General features: G+C 42.0%; 1 protein-coding gene across 3 annotated transcripts in view; it reads right to left on the bottom strand.

The window, feature by feature from the left end:
• KIF6 (kinesin family member 6) overlaps positions 1 to 18,542 on the bottom strand; it is a 428,493-nt gene that overhangs the window by 246,040 nt on the left and 163,911 nt on the right. For all 3 annotated transcript variants that reach the window (XM_069562627.1, XM_069562629.1, XM_069562628.1), the window contains exons 7-9: positions 16,856 to 17,062; positions 4,562 to 4,705; positions 3,549 to 3,635 (exon numbers count right to left, since the gene is read on the bottom strand). In XM_069562627.1, the coding sequence (XP_069418728.1) occupies positions 3,549 to 3,635; positions 4,562 to 4,705; positions 16,856 to 17,062 (438 nt within the window). The remainder of the gene's footprint in view (positions 1 to 3,548; positions 3,636 to 4,561; positions 4,706 to 16,855; positions 17,063 to 18,542) is intronic.

An 18,542-nucleotide genomic window follows, 5' to 3' on the forward strand; every position in this document is an offset into this window, starting at 1 on the left:
GGGATTCATCCTAGGAATTCAGTTCCATTTGTCTTCGGCCTTTGCATTGCATCTCCTTTTTTCAGGGGTGTGGGGTGCTGCCCTGTGATGCTGGTATGTGAGCCGGGGCTGGCCTGGAAAGAGTGATATTCCCCACTCACTGGTTTCTCCAGAAGAGAATTCCATCAGGTGAGTTCAGACTCCCAGAGGCAAGAAGGACAAAATGATCAGTCCCACTATTCTTCGCTCCTCCTTTTCCTCTACTCTTTGATGGAATGATTTCAGGGAAGGAAGGGCAAACACTCAAGAGGAAGTAAAAATATGGGTAATGGATGAATTCGAGATTTTCACTTTTTGGAATTTGAGAAATCTGTAAATTAAGCACCACTGAAAAGATTTCAGATTTTTTTTTTAATAATGTATACTACCAAACTTTTGCACTCAGGCTTCTCTATGGTGGTTCAACTCTCACATGCATATATGACTACTGGAAAAACTATAGCTTTGAAAACATGGATCTTTGTCGGCAAAGTAATGTCTCTGCTTTTTAAGATGCTGTCAAGGCTTGTCTAGGCTTTTGAACTGTGGTGTTGGAGAAGACTCTTGAGAGTCCCTTGGGCTGCATGGAGATCCAACCAATTCATCCTAAAGGAAATCAGGCCTCCTGAATATTAATTGGAAGGATTGATGCTGAAGCTGAAACTCTAATAATTTGGCCACCTGATATGAAGAGTCCACTCATTAGAAAAGACCCTGACGCTGGGAAAGATTGATGGCAGGAGAAGAAGGGGATGACAGAGGATGAGCTGGCTGGGTGGCATCACTGACTCAATCGACATGAGTTTGAGTAAACTCTGGGAGTTGGCGATGGACAGGGAGGACTGGCGTGCTGCAGTCCATGGGGTCGTAAGGAGTCAGACATGACTGAGCTACTGAACTGATCTGAACTGAGGCTTGTCATAGCTTTTCTTCCAAGGACCAAGCATCTTTTAATTTCATGGCTACAGTCACCATCTGCAGTGATTTTGGAGCCCAAGAATATAAAGTCTGTCACTGTTTCCATTGTTTCCTCATCTATTTGCCATGAAGTGATGCGACCGGATGCCATGATCTTTGCTTTTTGAATGCTGAGATTTAAGCCAGCTTTTTCACTCTCCTCTTTCACTTTCATCAAGAGGCTCTTTAGTTCCTCTTCGCTTTCTGCCTTAAGGGTGGTATCATCTGCATATCTGAGGTTATTGATATTTCTCCCGGCAATCTTGATTCCAGCTTGTGATTCATTTAGCCCTGCATTTTCCATGATGTACTCTGCATATAAGTTAAATAAGCAGGGTGACAATATACAGACTTGATGTACTTTTATTCCTATTTGGAACCAGTCTGTTGTTCCATGTCTGGTTCTAATTGTTGCTTCCTGACCTGCATACAGGTTTCTCAGGAAGCAGGTAAGGTGGTCTGGTATTCCCATCTCTTTTAAGAATTTTTCAGTTTGAGCTTTCCAGTTAAAGGCTTTAGTATAGTCAATGAAGTAGAAGTAGATGTTTTTCTGGAATTCTTTTATTTTTCTGTGACTCAATGGATGTTGGTAATTTGATCTCTGGTTCCTCCAGCTTTTCTAAATCCAACTTGAACATCTGGAAGGTTTTGGTTCACGTACTGTGGAAGCCTAGCTTGGAGGATTCTGAGCATTACTTCACTAGCACGTGAAATAAGTGAAATTTGCTGTAGTTTGAACATTCTTTGGCACTGCGCTTCTTTGGAATTGGAACAAAAACTGAGCTTTTCCAGTCCTGTGGCCACTGCTGAGTTTTCCAAATTTGTTGGCATATTCAGTGCAGCACTTTCACGGCATCATCTTTTAGGATTTGAAATAGCTCAACTGGAATTCCATCACCTCCACTAGCTTTGTTTGTAGTGATGCTTCCTAAGGCCCACTTGACTTCACAGTCTAAGATGTCTGACTCTAGGTGAGTGATTATACCATCGTGATTATCTGAGTCATTAAGACCTTTTTTGTGTAGTTCCGTGTATTCTTGCCACCTCTTCTTAATATCTTCTGCTTCTGTTAGGTCCACACTGTTTCTGTCTTCTTTCCATAAAGAAGGCTGAGCACTGAAGAATTGATGCTTTTGAGCTGTGGTGCTGGGGAAGACTCTCGAGAGTCCCTTGGACTGCAAGGAGATCCAACCAGCTCATCCTAAGGGAGATCAGTCCTGAATATTCATTGGACAGACTGATGCTTAAGCTGAAACTCCAATACTTTGGCCACCTGATGTGAAGAGCCCATTCATTAGAAAAGACCCTGAAGCTGGGAAAGATTGAAGGCAGGAGGAGAAGGGGATGAAAGAGGACAAGATGTTTGGATGGCATCACCAACTCAATTGACATGAGTTTGAGCAAGCTCTGGGAGATGGTGAAGGACAGGGAAGCCTGGTGTGCTCCAGTCCATGGGTTTGCAACGAGCTGGACATGACTGAGCAGCTAAACAAAAACAACCAAGCTTACCCTAGTTTATTTTCTAGAGAAATCATTTTTTTTAAGGGAATGATTTAAAAAGCAGTATAATCTTAATTTTGGAGTTTAAAAAAATTGAGATACTATATTTCAACATTTTCCATGTTGTTACAAATTAATTCCTTGTTTTATTTTATTTGTAGAAGACGACTAACAAAAGAAAGAAAACATATCTGCATTTATGAGTAGCTGAATCAAGTAACTTACAAATATCTTTCCTTAAATAAAGCGCTTTGATAAAGAAGAATGAACTGTTATAAACATAGAGGCTTGGCCATTTATCCATGGATCCAACCAACTACTAACTTTTTAAAATCTCTAGAATAAGTAACAGAACAGTTATTCGGAATACTACTCTATTTAATAACCAGTGAAAGGCTAGGACCTTTCTAGAAATAGAATTGTGTATGATTCCATGTCTGTCCTTAGGACTCTCTGTGTATCTGACAGGGGGCTCTAGATAAGAGCACAGGCCCTGGAGTCTGCCTGTCTGAGTCCTGACCTATTAGCTATGCAACTCAGATCAAATCACTAAATATTCCCGTGCCTCCCTTTGTCACCTATAAGGTAGAGGAAAGTGAAAGTGAAAGTCGCTCAGTCATGTCCAATTCTTTGCAACTGTATAGTCCATGGCATTCTCCAGGCCAGAATACTAGAGCGGTAGCCTTTCCTTTCTCCAGGGGATCTTCCCAACACAGGGATCAAACCCAGGTCTCCCACATTGGGGGTGAGTTCTTTACCAGCTGAGCCACCAGGGGAGCCCAAGAATCCTGGGGTGGGTAGCCTATCCCTTTTCCAGCAGATCTTCCTGACCCAGGAATTGAACCGGGGTCTTCTGCATTGCAGGTGGATTCTTTACCAACTGAGATACCAGGGCAGCTCAAGGTAGAGAAAGAGATGGCATCTACTCATGAGGCTGTTGTGAGAATTAAACGATTTTACACATTTCCAGTATTTAGAACATTGCCTGGTTATGGGAAGTGAGTGCCACCCATGCTTTAGCTAAGCTTTTATATACTTCGATTTTTTAAAAAACATAGTTAAAAGTTGCTTACCAATTTGGGATCGATTTCTTCATTAAGAACAGCTTCGTTCTTTATGAGTGCCACTCGTTGTGCAAATCTGCAGGTAGATATAGACTCCTAAGAAAGCAAGATTATGTCCTTAAAGTGTTGTTGCAAATAGAGAAGAAACAACTTCTGCTCACAGGAAAAATGCATACAACGATGTTCATAAAACACAATGAGGAAACAGGCGTCCAGATTAGGAAGCTTTGCCCTGGAAATTTATTTTTCATTAAACATTTGTTTGAGCTTAATAAAATGACCAATGCCCAAAGTGTGGAAGAGCTGAGGTTCTAAGTGACAATTCGTGTGATTTTCTACTTTTCTGTCTAACCAGAACCACACAACACAAAGCAGAATCACAGCAGGTACCACCATCCATAAGCATCAAAGGGTACAAAATAAGTATCTGTAACTGGCCCCAAAGAGAGGCATTCCACAGTATCTCACAGTGCACTTGGGACCGGGCCTTGTTTGAGGAGACATCTGGGTGCTTCCCATTTTCCTCTCTTAGAGAAAGTCTGAATCCCATCCATTAAACTGAAATGCTGTAGAACATCAGCTGGCTCTAAAGCCACCTGGGACATCTGGCAGCCAGCCTCTACCAAGCGTCCTGGCGCTGGGCTCAGGGACACGTCTAGGCTTACATCTTGGTGAAGTCTCCAAGGCATCTAAGCAACCAGGAGTCGAGTGGGTCAGGAGAAGCTGGTGGGTCTCCTCTCTCAGGTCTCCAGCCAAGGTAAATAACCCATAAGCAGGTCTTCCAAAGCATGCATATGAAGTTTTCTGCAAACCATCCCGTGCTATGTGAACTCAGTTCTCCAAAGGGGGAATTTCAGAGCTGGCACATAACCCGAGGCTCTGAAGTCTGGCGGCGTCTTTGCCTCTGAAGGCACACCCCAGCCCAGCTGAAAAGACGGAGACCCACCCAGGACCGTCAGCTCCATCCCACAGACTAGCACACTCAGTCAGACTGAGATCTCTGGAAAGAAGGACCAACGTACGTCTATATTCCTCTTCTCTAAAGAGAGGGTGGCGACCATGGTCGTCATGCAGTTCCCTCCCAGGCTGTCTCTCAGGACACTGGTCATCATGGAGTTCCGATACGGGACGTGCGCGCGGTGCTTTTCCGAGAGGGCGATGATGACCTGTGGGGAAGGGGAGAAACGGCGGCGTAACGCAGCAGAAAATGCGCAGCTGACAAACGGCTGATACAAACTACAGCGACCCCCAAACTGGGCTCAGGGCAATCTCAACAACAGTCAGTGCAGTCATGGTGAAGAGGAAAGGGAGCAAACGGAGCAAGAGCTGTCCAAGATGAAGCCTGGAATTGCGGGAATTGCTTGTACAGAATTGTATATATTATTATTCTCTTTTTCAGTCTCTGGGAAATTTATGTTAAAAACTCAAGGGTAAATCATGCCAGAGTTTAAAAATTCTACCAAAACTGGGCTGAATGCCTCTTCCTCAAGGTAAGAGAGACAGAACTCTGAATCAGAACCACAAGAGGAAACAGACCCCACATTCTGGCATCAGATTGTCCAGGTCCAGATTCAAGGCTTCCAAGGCATGTCATTCAACACTTCAGCTTCAATCTCCTCATCTGCCAAACATGGAAAAGATAGTACCTACCCTGTGAGTAGCTGGGATGATTAGAAGAGTTCAAATGTGCAAATTACCTTGAGTAGAACTAGCCCATAATAAATGCTGTATGTGTACTTCCTTTCACTGTTAAGTGATGGGCAAGAGGATCTTGATTGGGCTAGAACCTGCTCATTTTGCTCCTCAGGAGTGTCTTAAGTACTTAACAGGAAGGTAGTAGATGAATGTTTCGGAGATGGATGAAGAGATGGTGTGGGTTGTCCCCAAGGGAAGCTGCCAGGATTTCAGGGGTTTCTGGGGGAGATGAATCCAGTGCCAGGATGCCCACTGCAAAGCACCAGGAATAAATCACCCACAGATGTGACATGTGACTTCAGGGGAATCACCAGGTCCTGGCTCCTGAGAATTCTGCCAACACCTTCCAATGCTCTAGTCTTCCCTCTTCCCTGGTGTGTAATTCTCATCACCAGAACTCTCTCTATTCCTTTAGTTACAAAATAAGATGGGAGCATTGCTTTTAAAGGATGCTTTTAGCAAAATCATGTAATGATACCACTTGTCTTCCTTTAAACGAATGACCACAGGCTTTACTATGAATCAGAAATCCCATGAGATTTTCTCAAAAACCACTTTTCCACTCTGAGAAATGGACCCTCTCACCTTATCCTTTTGTTTCAAACATCTACTCAGCTTCTTCTCCCTGCCTTTGATCTGAGCTGATGGCTGTACCCCCTTCTTCTAGGTGTAAGCAGCCTATATGCCCCACTCCTAAATCCCCCTTACACCCCACCCTTCTTGCTGTTACTGCCTGGCCCTTGCCCAAGTCCAGCCCTCTGTCCCCTCCCTGTTCTCCTCTCACCTATTTTGCTCCTAAAATTAACCCTTTTCTTTGCATTAATTTTTCTCTCTCTCACCTGGATCACACCCATCCTGCAAGCCACAACAGTATTAGACGAAGATGGATCTTGCCAAGGTCACCAGTGACCCCAGTGAATGACAAGCACTGACCACTATCTTACTAGACCTCTGATTTGAGGAAGGCATCAACATGGGTATTCACTGCCTCTTTCAGGAAACACTTTATTCACGTGGTAATCAGGCTATTGCACTTTTCTGGGTTTTATTTTTCCTTAAAAACTAGTTAATGAATGTTTATCTTCTTTCCAAATGCTTCTTTATCTTCACCTCAATCTACTGAAGTTCTCCAAGGCTCCAGTCCTGGATCCTCATCTCTTTATTATCTATAGTCTCTCCCTGTTTAATCTCATCCTTGTTTTTATTTATTTTTTACTCTTCTGTAGGCTTTTTCCTTTGCCATCATATCATGTCAATAATAGGTATTTATTATCTTATCCACTTTTTTATATCATTTAAAGAAAAAATATTAAGTATCATACAGTTTTTTCATCATCATAATATATATCTTTGATTCGGGTTTTTTTACTTTTTTAAAAATTTGTTCTTTATGTTTTATTTATTTATTTTTTTAACTTTACAATACTGTATTGGTTTTTCCATAACATGCAATGGAAAAACCTGAATGAACTTTTTGGCCAACTCAATATAACCATGTCCTGATGTCTCCCCAGCTTACAGCATCAGCCTCTGCCCCTTCCCTGAGCTACTATCCTTGTGGCAACTCTGTATCTCCACCTGGATGTCTGATCCTGACTTCCTCTCTCCTCTACCCCTAGTCTCATTCTTTCTCAGATTTTACTCATCATTATTAGTGGCCCCACCATCCACCTATGGCACAGTCTAAAACTCTAGGCATCATTCTTGGTTCCCCAATTCCAACATCCAATTTCTATTAGGTTTACCTGCAAGATACACCCAGGACTGGACCACTTTCCCCACCCCTTTTGCCACTATGACAGCTCAGGCCACCATTGTCCCTTCCTTGGACAATTGCTCCAGGGTCTGAATCAGTCTCCTTGCTTCTCCTTGCGGCCCCCGTGGTCTCCTCTGCAGAGCAGTCAGAGGCCTCTTTATAAAATGCGAGTTACATCTGGTCACTGTAAAGCCCTGTGTGCAAGTTCCTGTCTGCCTGTCTGGCCTCATCTCCTACGGTGCTTTCATGGACCACACTGGCTTTGCTGTTGCTGTACCAGGCCAAATGTTGCAGCCTTTGAACTTGTTTCTTCTAACAAGGGATGCTCTTGCCCCAGACCTTCTTATATCTTCCTGCTTCTTACCAGTCAAGCCTTTGCTCAAGTTTTATTTCCTCACCAGGGTTTCCCCTGAACCTTCTATCAAAAGTAACACTCCAATATCCAGGTTCTTAGTCTATGCTATTTTTCCTCAAGTAATTTTATTCATTTATTATTTGGTCAAGCAAGTAAATTTCATTCATTTAATTGTTTGTTATCTGCTTCCCTGCTAGAATTTCTGCTCCACAAGGCAGAAATCAAACACTTGGTTTCTCTTGTCCATGGCTCCATCCCCACTGCCAGGAGCAGTAACAGTAAAGAGTAAGCAGTGTGGCAGAAACTAAACTGTCTTCTTCAGCTCTCAGGACAGCCCCCGATCTAGTCCTGCTTCCTACAAAATGTCATTTCCTAGTCTCTCATACAGCTCACAGTTTGCATGAGACCAATCTCCATCAAGCAGACAGCCCTGTGTGGGATCTGGAGGTGAGTAAATGGGAGTGGTCCCCTTCATGGATCACAGTCTTGTTGTGGCGAAGGGGCTTGCATAACTCAGTGAAGCTATGAGCCATGCCGTGCAGAGTCACCCAAGACAGACAGGTCACAGCGAATAGGTCTGACAAAGTGTGGTCCACTAGAGGGAATGGCAAACCACTCCAGTATCTCGTCACAAGAACCCCATGAACAGTTCGAAAAGGCAAAAAGATGTGAAACTGGAAGATGAGTCTGCAGTCAGAAGATGTTCAATATGCACCTGGGGAAAAGTGGAGGGCAATCACTAATAGCTCCAGAAAGAATTAAGCAGCTGGGCCAAAGTGGAAATGATGCTTAGTTGTGGATGTGTCTGGTAGTGACTGTAAAGTCCAATGCTGTGAAGAACAATACTGCACAGGAATCTGGAATGTTAGGTCCATGATTCAAAGTAAACTGGACATGGTCAAGCAGGAGATGGCAAGATTGGATATCAACATCTTAGGAATCAGTGAATTAAAATGGATGGGAGTGGGTGAATTTAATTCAGATGACCATTATATTTACTACTGTGGGCAAGAATCCCTTAGAAGAAATGGAGTAGCCCTCATAATCAACAGAAGAGTCTGACCTCAAAAAACAACAGGAAGATCCCAGTTTATTTTCAAAGCGAACCATGCAACATCACAGCAACCCAAGTCTATGCCCCAACCACTGATGCCCAAGAAGCTGAAGTTAACCGGTTCTATGAAGATCTATAAGACCTTCTAGAACTAATACCAAAAAAAAGATGTTCTTTTTATCATAGGGGATTGGAATGCAAAAATAGGAAGTTGAGAGATATCAGCATAACAGGCAACTTTGGCCTTAGAATACAAAATAAAGAAGGGCAAGGGAAAACAGTTTTATCAAGAGAACATGCTGGTCATAGCAAACACACTTTTCCAGCAACTCAAGAGATGACTCTACACACAGACATCAACAGATGGTCAATACTGAAATCAGATTGATTGTGTTCTTTGAAGCTGAAGATGAGAAAGCTCTATACAGTCAGCAAAAACAAGACCTGAAGCTGACTATGGCTGAGATCATCAGCTCCTTCCTGCAAAATTCAGGTTTAATTTGAAGAAAGTAGGGAAAATCACTAGGCCAGGTGACAAATAGATTCAAGGGATTAGATCTGGTAGGGAGAGTGCTTGAAGAACTATGGACAGAGGTTCGTAACGTAGTACAGGATGACTGAAACCACCCCCAAGAAAAAGAAATGCAAGAAGGCAAAGTGGTTGTCTGAGGAGGCTTTACAGATAGCTGAGAAAAGAAGAGAAGTGACAGGCAAGGGAGGAAAAAAAAGATATACCCATCACAAAATAGTTTTAGAGAACAGCAAGGAGAGATAATAAGAGAGATTTGGAAAACTCAGTAATGGCCACAGGACTGGAAAAGGTCAGTTTTCATTCCAGTCCCAAAGAAGGGCAATGCCAAAGAATGTTCAAACTACCATACAATTGTGCTCATTTCTCATGCTAGTAAGGCTATGCTCCAAAATTGTTCAAGCTAGGTTTCAGCAGTCTGTGAACCAAGAACTTCCAGATGTACAAACTGGGTTTAGAAAGTGCAGAGGAACCAGTTGCCAACATCCATTGACACAGAGAAAGCAAAGGAATTCCAGAAAAACATCTACTTCTGCTTCATTCATTATGCAAAAGCTTAGTGAATCCACTGTATGGATCACAATGAACTGTGGAAAATTCTTAAAGAACTGGGAATACCAGACCACCTTACCTGTCTCCTGAGAAATCTGTGTGTGGGTCAAGAAGCAACAGCTAGAACCTTACATGGGACAACTGACTGGTTCAAAACTGGAAAAGGAGTATGACAAAGCTGTATATTGTCACCCTGCTTATTTAACTTATATGCAGAGTACATCATGCAAAATGCCAGGCTTGATGAATCACAAGCTGGAATCAAGATTGCAAGGAGAAATATCAACCTAAGATATGCAAATAATACCCCTCTAATGGCAGAAAGTGAAGAGGAACTAAAGAGTTTCTTGAGGAGAATGAAAAACCTGGTTTAAAATTCAACATTCAGAAAACTAAGATCATGGCATCTGGTCCCATCACTTCAAGGCAAATAGAAGAGGTAAAAGCGGAAGCAGCGACAGATTTTTTCTTGGGCTCCAAAATCACTGTGGATTTTGACTGCAGCCATAGAATTAAGGTTGTTTGTTCCTTGGAAGGAAAGTTATGACAAGCCTATACAGCATATTAAAAAGCAGAGACATCATTTTGCTGACAAAGATCCATATAGACAAAGCTATGGTTTTCCCAGTAGTCATCTATGGATGTGTTGGACCACAAAGAAGTCTGGGTGCTGAAGAATTTATGCTTTTAAACTGCGGTGCTGGAGAAGACTCTTGAGAGTCCCTTGAAATGCAAGGAGATCAAACCAGTCAATCCTAAAGGAAATCAAGCCCGAATATTTATTGGAAGGACTGTTACTAAAGCTCCAGTTCCAATAATTTGGCCACTTGATGCAAAAGAGCTGATTCATTGGAAAAGACCCTGGGATGTTGGGAAAGATTGAAGGCAAAAGGAGAAGGGGGAGGCAGAAGATGAGATGGTTGGACGGTATCACTGACTCAATGGATATGAATAAGAGCTAACCCTGGGAGATACTGGAGGCAGAGGAGCCTGGTGTGCTACAGTCCATGCGGCCACAAAGAGTCAGACATGACTTAGTGACAGGACAACAGCAACAGACGAGATTGGAGGCCATAAGCAGGAAGACCAGTTTGCAGGAGATTAGTGTGGCAGTGGCATCTGGTTCTTTCAAGGCAGCTACAGAGAAGGTTCTGAAAACCAGGACCTAACGTCCCACGTGTGCAGTGGGGATAACAGCAGTGTTCAGCAGAGCCATTCAGGGGTCTGCTTAGAAGTCTCTCTCAGTTGCTCTGCTCCTAGCTGGGTCATACCCCAGCCCAGTTTCCTAATTTTTCTCAAGATTCTTCACGTTTAATAAACTCTCTGCCACTTCAATTAGCTAGAGTGAATTTCCCAGCTTGCAACTAAGAAATCTGAGTAAGGTAACATAATCTCAATACTTTTCTGTTAAATGAATATGAATGAATGAATAAGTGGCTACGGAGAAGGCGACGGCACCCCACTCCAGTACTCTTGCCTAGAAAATCCCACGGGCGGAGGGGCCTGGTAGACTTCAGTCCATAGGGTCGCGAAGACGCAGACATGAGTGAGCAACTTCACTTTCACTTTTCACTTTCATGCATTGCAGAAGGAAATGGTAACTCACTCCAGTGTTCTTGCCTGGAGAACCCCAGGGACGGGGGAGCCTGGTGGGCTGCCGTCTATGGGGTCGCACAGAGTCGGACACAACTGAAGTGACTTAGCAGCAGGAAGGCACTGTGAGGGTCATTAGTAGTAGATGTGGGAAAACTAAGTTTCAGTGTAATTGGAAGGAAAGTAAGGAATATGGTGGACTACAGTCTGGCAGGCAATGTGGTAGCATGGGCTGCTGAGTAGAGCTCTGGATCCTAAGAACCGGGGACAAATATCTGAAACAGGCAAAGATGGCCCAAATACCAAATAGAAGACCAAACAGGTGCTGGTCTGACAGATATGCAGAGAGGGTAGCATTACTGTTTATGAATCATCAATTAAATATCTAACAGTTTTCTAAGTACTTACAGAACATAAAAAAGAAACAGCTTTGTAACAAATTCAATAATACTTTTAAATGGTCCACATTAAGGCAAATCTTATTAAAAAAATGAAACCGTTAAAAAAATAAAGAGCTCAGATGTCCATGGAAGATTATCCCCCGAGAAAACGGACAGAGTTGCAACTAGCACGGCACCATCAGCTTTCTCTCCTGAATGCAGCAGATTCAGCGGAAGCCAAGCGGAAAGCGACACTCTGAAAAAGTCCCACTCATGTTGGCTAACTGGCAGGGGTGACCCAGATTCTGATTTCTGTGGAAGTGCAGAGCAAACACTCTCTGTTCCCAGTGGTTTCTCACTCGATGTTTGGCCTGACAGAGACCCAGGGTCACCCGAGGAGTGCTCAGTGAGGCTTCTGGTTGGAACAAGCATGCATGGCTCCTTCCTTTTCCTCCAAGGGCTCGATTTCTAGAGCCAAGGTGCACCCTGTTATTGCGGCTTAAAATGTTTTCGAGGAGACTTTTTGGAAAAAGTACTACATACACAAGGAAAACTCCAAAACCAACAGTACTCGGGCACTCAGAAATTTACTTACTTCTGAGCATAATAAGGTACATTCAACTCAGAACGGCTGTGACCTGAGAGCAGGTGTACGGTCTTGCAGTAATGTCCAGGGAGCAGTTACAGTCAGATGGAATTTCTATGCCAGGTGTGGGTTAATTCATGTAAGAATGGTTACCAAACTGTCTTTTCCTAGTCTGTCTCCATCTTATATATTGAAACTGAGACAGAAAAAGATGTCCTTAGTCACCAACCTCTACATGAGTTTCTGTGACAGCTTTTCTCTTACTGCACTGTAAGCACTTGTTATACGCTTGGCTCTTTCACTGAATGACATGGTAGCACAGACTATTTCTCAATCATAAGTCGATCCCCATTGCCTAACGTAACTTGCAGCACCCAGTGGACACTCAGTCACCATTTTCTGAACGGATGGATGAAGCTGATTAACCTAAATTGTGTTATACTTCCAGTCTCATAGCCTCATAATTAAGTCCTTCATAAGGAAAATTTCTTTATAAAAGTCCTTGAATTCTGTTATTTCATCAACAGTACCTGCTCATTCTCTTTATTATTCTCATTCCCAGCTATTCTTTGGTAGCCGCTCACTTGTCTGTCTGTGTAAAATTCCAATATTTGTCTACTGTCCTCTTACACTCTCTATGGCAGCAGCTCCTAGGTTTACTCAGCCCCACGTACCCACGTGCACACTCTGCACTTTACCATATTTATGCTCTTCTTTCCTCGCTTGCTGACCTGTTCCTTCTCTCCCTCTCTCCATTATTTTATGCCATGACCTCCATGAAGACACTAGTACATCAGTGTAGAGAGCTAACGGCTGCAGCGATGCAGCCGGTGTCTATGAAACGGATAAGTTACATTTGGGGAGCCAAAAGTCAACGACATGTGAATGTTACCAGGACCCCGGGTGAGTCAATCCCCCGGTGGGAGCTAAGGGCCGACAGGCTCCTGGTTCTCACTGTCCGACATGCCCTGACCCCGCCTCCTGGCTGGACTCGCTCTAACTCATTCCTCAGATCTCTGCTTTGCATCAGCCCCAAGAGAACTTTTATTAACTCTCCCCTCTCAGTCTAAGTCCAGTCCCCCAGGACAAGCTCTTCTCACCCCTTGGACTTGCTCTTCAGGCTCCCATCAGGATTATAGCCTGAAAGTTTATTCTTATATTATATAAGCATCCTTATTTAGATTACTTATTCAAAGTGTGTCCCCCTCCACTGGACCGTGAGGCCTTCAGGGCAAGGACCTTTTCCAATTTTGTTCAGCGCTGTGCTCCAGGACCTAGCGCAGTTCTCGGCACATTATTGTTCTGTATAAATATTTGTTAAATAAACTAGCTACACAGAAAATCAAATGTCACCATGACTACTTACATGAGGCTGATTGGTACAAGAATTTTGAAGTGAAGAAACGTAGGGAGAGGAAGAATTTTAATAACAAGTAACAGCTTGCAAAGGTTGTATAGAATGAATGAAGAGAAAAGAAAGGATTAGGAGCAGAATGTTTTTCTTGAGTGATTAATAATTGGTGAAAATTTCGGTTCAACTAGCAAATATAAATATAATTTCACACGAATGGACAGATCTAATGGGAGTTAAAGGACAATGCTAACATCTGAAACAAGTAGGTATATTTTGAAAAAAGGCACCTTGAATATAGTTCATTATGTTTTCCTATCAGTGTTATATAAACATCCTGTAGAGTAAAAAGATCTGTTAAGTAAAATTAGAATGTAATATATGAGCAAGAAGGAGTCCAGGAATGCTGACTATTGTCAGAAACACTATCTGAACAACACACAGGCCTTAATCTCTGGGCACTGCATTACTGGGATTCATTTAGTCAGAGCCTCATTGTGTGTGCCTTGTTCACAGAGAGCTCCCTTAGGTTTCCCTCAAACTGCTTTCTCAGCCAACTTGGCCATTAGAAAGCATTTAACATCAGGACAACATCATTCTCAAAAGGGTTCATTAGGCAGCTTTAAAAAAAGTATTTTTTTTTCTCAAATCTTTCAGTCTCCAACATTCATCAACAAATCATTCTGCCTTGCCAATGTTCTCTGTATTTCTCTACTCCAGCTTTTGATCATGTTTCTCTTTTTTTATTCTTGGAATTAGTTTCCATCTTTAGCATTCAACTCACAGCGTTTATACTCACAGAGCTGAAAGGAACTTAAGAAATTTAATTCAATTCGCTCCTTTCAGAGAGAATTTTTTTTTTTCTGGAAGATTTATTTAGCAAAATTCTGATGAGCTTTCTTTGCCCTTGGAATAAAACTCAGAAATTAAAAATTGAGCATGCACTGGGACAGACTGTAGTCAACCTGGAGCGGGGACAGGGAGGGAAGCTAGATAAACAGAACCATTGCAAGGTGAGAATCACCACCAGATGAAGTCACCACAGTGGAAAAGATACTAGTCGTCTCCACAGTATGGCCTCACAGCTCGAAACAAATAGGCCATGGAAGGTATTTCTTATATTCATACCCACTACTAATTGTACAATAAAAACAATAAGAAAAGTTAAAAAAAAAAAAAAGCATAGGCTTTGGAGTCAAGCAATTCGAGGTTCAACTCCTTATCTTACCACTAGCTACATGATCTTTGGAAGGCCTAGGGAGGACATGAGTTATCAAAACTGTAAGACAGGGGTAATAACTAATACATCCAGTGCACAACTGTTCTGAGGTTTAAATGAAATGGTTTATACAGAATTATAATTGCTACCCCAATGTTGATAGCAGCATTATTCACAAGAGCCAAAAGGATAAAAGAAGTCATGTTCGTCAACAAAATATGAAATATTTATATCTACATTCCCCCTTCATGTATCATGGCCTTGTTGTGGTGAAGGGGCTTGTGCAACTCAATGAAGCTATGAGCCATGCTATGCAGGGCCACCCAAGACAGACAAGTCACAGTGGAGAGTTCTGACAAAACATGGTCCACAGGAAGGAATGGCAACTCACTCTAGTATTCTTGCCTCAAAAATCCCCTGAACAGTATGAAAAGGCAAAAAGATATGGCACCAGAAGATGAGCCCTAGGTCCATATGCTACTGTGGAAGAGCAGAAAAATACCTCCAGAAAGAATGAAGCAGCTGAGGAAAAGTGGAAATGGTGCTCTGTCATCCTGCTTATTTAATTTATATGCAGAGTACATTATGGGAAATGCCGGGCTAGATGAATCACAAGCTGGAATCAAGATTCCTGGGAGAAATATCAACAACCTCAGATATGCAAATGATACCACTCTAATGGCAGAAAGTGAAGAGGAAATAAAGAGTCTCTTGATAAGCATGAAAGAGGAGAGTAAAAAACCTGGCTTAAAACTCAACTTAGTTCAAAAAACTAAGACCATGACATCTATTTGCCATGAAATGGTCCCACGGTGACTGCAGCCATGAAACTAAAAGACTCTTGCTCCTTGGAAGGAAAGCTACAACAAACCTAGACAGCATACTAAAAAGCAGAGACATCACTTTGCCAACAAAAGTTTGTATAGTCAAAGCTATGGTTTATCCAGTAGTCATGTATGGATGTAAGAGTTGGACCATAAAGAAGGCTGAGTGTCAAAGTGATGCTTTTGAACTGTGGTGTTGGAGAAGACTCTTGAGAGTCCCTTGGACTGCAAGGAGATCAAAGCAGTCAATCCTAAAGGAAATCGACTGTGAATATTCATTGGAAGGGCTGACACTGAAGATGAAGTTCCAAAACTTTGGCTACCTGATGGGAAGAGCTGACTTATTGGAAAAGACCCTAATGCTGGGAAAGATTGAGGGCAGGAAGGGGGTGACAGAGGATGGGATGATTGGAGAGCATCAATGACTCAATGAACATGAGTTTGAGCAAACTCTGGGAGATACTGAAGGGACAGGGAAGCCTGGCATGCAGCAATCTATGGGGTTGCAGAGTCAGACATGACTTAGAGACCGAGCAACAGCAATATCTACACTTCACACTTTCAATGTAGAGGACACAGATCAATCCCTGGTTGGGGAATTAAATCCCACATACCATGGAGCAACTAAGCCTGGGTGCCTCAACTACTGAAGCCAAAGTGCTCTGGAGCCTGTGCTGCAACTACTGAGCCTCTGGGCCACAACTAAAGAGTCCACGCACTTCAACGAAACAGCCCACGTGACACAGTGAAGATCCCACATGCCACAACCAAGACTCAGTGTAGCCAAATAAGTAAATAAGCACTTTAGAAAAGGAAGGACAGTCCAATACATGCAAAAACATGGATGGGTCTTGCAATTATGCTAAGTGAAAGACATCAGACACAAAAGGACAAACATTGTATAATTCTACTTACAGGAGTATATAGAATAGGCAAATTCATAGCAGCAGAAAGTAGAACAGGCATGATGAGGGCTGGGAGTATAAAGAGATGGGAGTTACTGTTTAATGGGTACAGAGTTTCTGTTTGGGATTATGAGACTTCTGGAAATGGATGGTGGTGATAATTGTACAACATTTTGAATGCACTTGATGTTGCTGAATTGTACACTTAAAAATTAGTAAAGTGGTAAATGTTACATTTTATATATATATATATATATATATTGCCACAATATAATTTTACATCACATATGTTTTGTTTTGAGACACAAAACAGGGCAAAAATGCCAGTAGAATGCCTGATGCTATGTACATGGTCAAAAGGAGGAGGTTCAAGAGGGAGGGGAAATATATTTACCTAAGGCTGACTCATGGTGATGGCAGAAACTAATACAATATTGTAAAGCAATTATCCTCCAATTAAAAATAAATAAAATTTATTAAAATGGTAGGTATAGGTCATCCTACCCCAACTGTTTACCTGTTCTAAGTAATGCAGTGACAAGTTGATATACTTGGCCTCTGTCAGAAGCTGGCCTCCAACTCCAGTCTTGGCAACCCGCTCTGAACCAGCCAGGTCCACCAAATGCAGCTTGGCATGTCTCACGGTTGCAGATCCTGGCTCCTTGCTTGACAGGTGAATGGTGAAAATGCAGTGAGAACGGGTTGAAGCTTGGTTCATAGGCGTCTATAATAAATAAGTTGTAGGACAAATGTGAACAATGAGAATTTTGGAAGACTATCAACAGATTTAAATTTATATTTCCACTGGTAAGACATTTCCCGTGAAGTGAATACTTTCAAATGGAGTAAAGATGCTTGCAGCAGAGATCCTTAATATGAATTACTTTCAGTGTGTTATCTCCTGAATGACTGATAACAGATATGAGTGGGTTCATTCAGAAAGTGGGAGTTTGAGTGAGGCAAAGCTTGGGTCTTCTTAAACAATACAATAAGTTTACCCCATTACATGACTACAGTCCATACCTTAACTTTGGCTAGCCATACTGAAAATGTTCAATGTGAATTTCATAAGAAAAGAGCTGGGAATGGGTGCATTGAGAGAGTTCGTTACACAATTGTAAACACAGTCCACAGGCAAGGATACCTAACATCACTGCTACTACCCAACACTGAACTGGGGCTCCCAGTCAAATAATAAACAAGAAAAAAATATGAGGCATAGTAATAGAAAAGAATAAATTAAAGTGTCTTATACACAGAGAATACTGTGGTTTACATAGAGAATGCAAGAACATCTACAAATAAACTGTTAAGGACTAAAAAGATGAGCACGGTTGTTGGATGAAAGATAAATATGAGAAATCAGAAAGTTCTAATATACCAGCAACAATTAATGAGGAAATATATTATTCATAATAGCAACAAAGATGATGAGATAATAAGAGATTAATCTTATAAAAGATATGCAATTTACAAGGAAAATGATAAAATAATATTAAATAATACAAACTGGAAACCTGAAAAATTGAGGTGTCAGATATTAATATATCATTCCATGGATGAGAAAATCCAAAATTAATCTCTGTATTAATCTCTCTCTATTAAGCAATATATTCAACGTAACTGAAATACAAATGCTGTTGGTTTTGCTTACAGCAAAAAACAAATTAATTCTAAAAATGAGATGGGAGAGCAAACATTGAAAATAATCAAAACCAATTCTGTGAAAGAATAATAAGGAAAAGGGTCTTGTCTTGCTATATATCCAGGGATAATCGTAACACTAGAGTAATTAAAACAGAGTGGTACTGCTGCAGGAGCAGATAACTAGGTCAGTGAAACATGCTATGCTCATTTAAGAACTCTGCCTAAGTTCCTGGGTGACATTATAGCACAGAGGAGGAAGGATGGACTTATTAACAAATGGTGTTGGAATGATGGGCTATCCGTCTTGAAAATGCAAATTTAGATTGCTTTCTCACACTATGCTGCAGCTAAGTCACTTCAGTCGTGTCCGACTCTGTGCGACCCCATAGACTGCGGCCCACCAGGCTCCCCCCGTCCCTGGGATTCTCCAGGCAAGAATACTGGAGTGGGTTGCCATTTCCTTCTCCAATGCATGAAAGTGAAAAGTGAAAGTGAAGTCGCTCAGTTGTGCCTGACTCTCAGCGACACTATACATATAAATAAGTCCCAGAAAGTAT

This window comes from Ovis canadensis, chromosome 20 (assembly GCF_042477335.2).
Source record: "Ovis canadensis isolate MfBH-ARS-UI-01 breed Bighorn chromosome 20, ARS-UI_OviCan_v2, whole genome shotgun sequence".
NCBI classification, from domain to species: domain Eukaryota; kingdom Metazoa; phylum Chordata; class Mammalia; order Artiodactyla; family Bovidae; genus Ovis; species Ovis canadensis.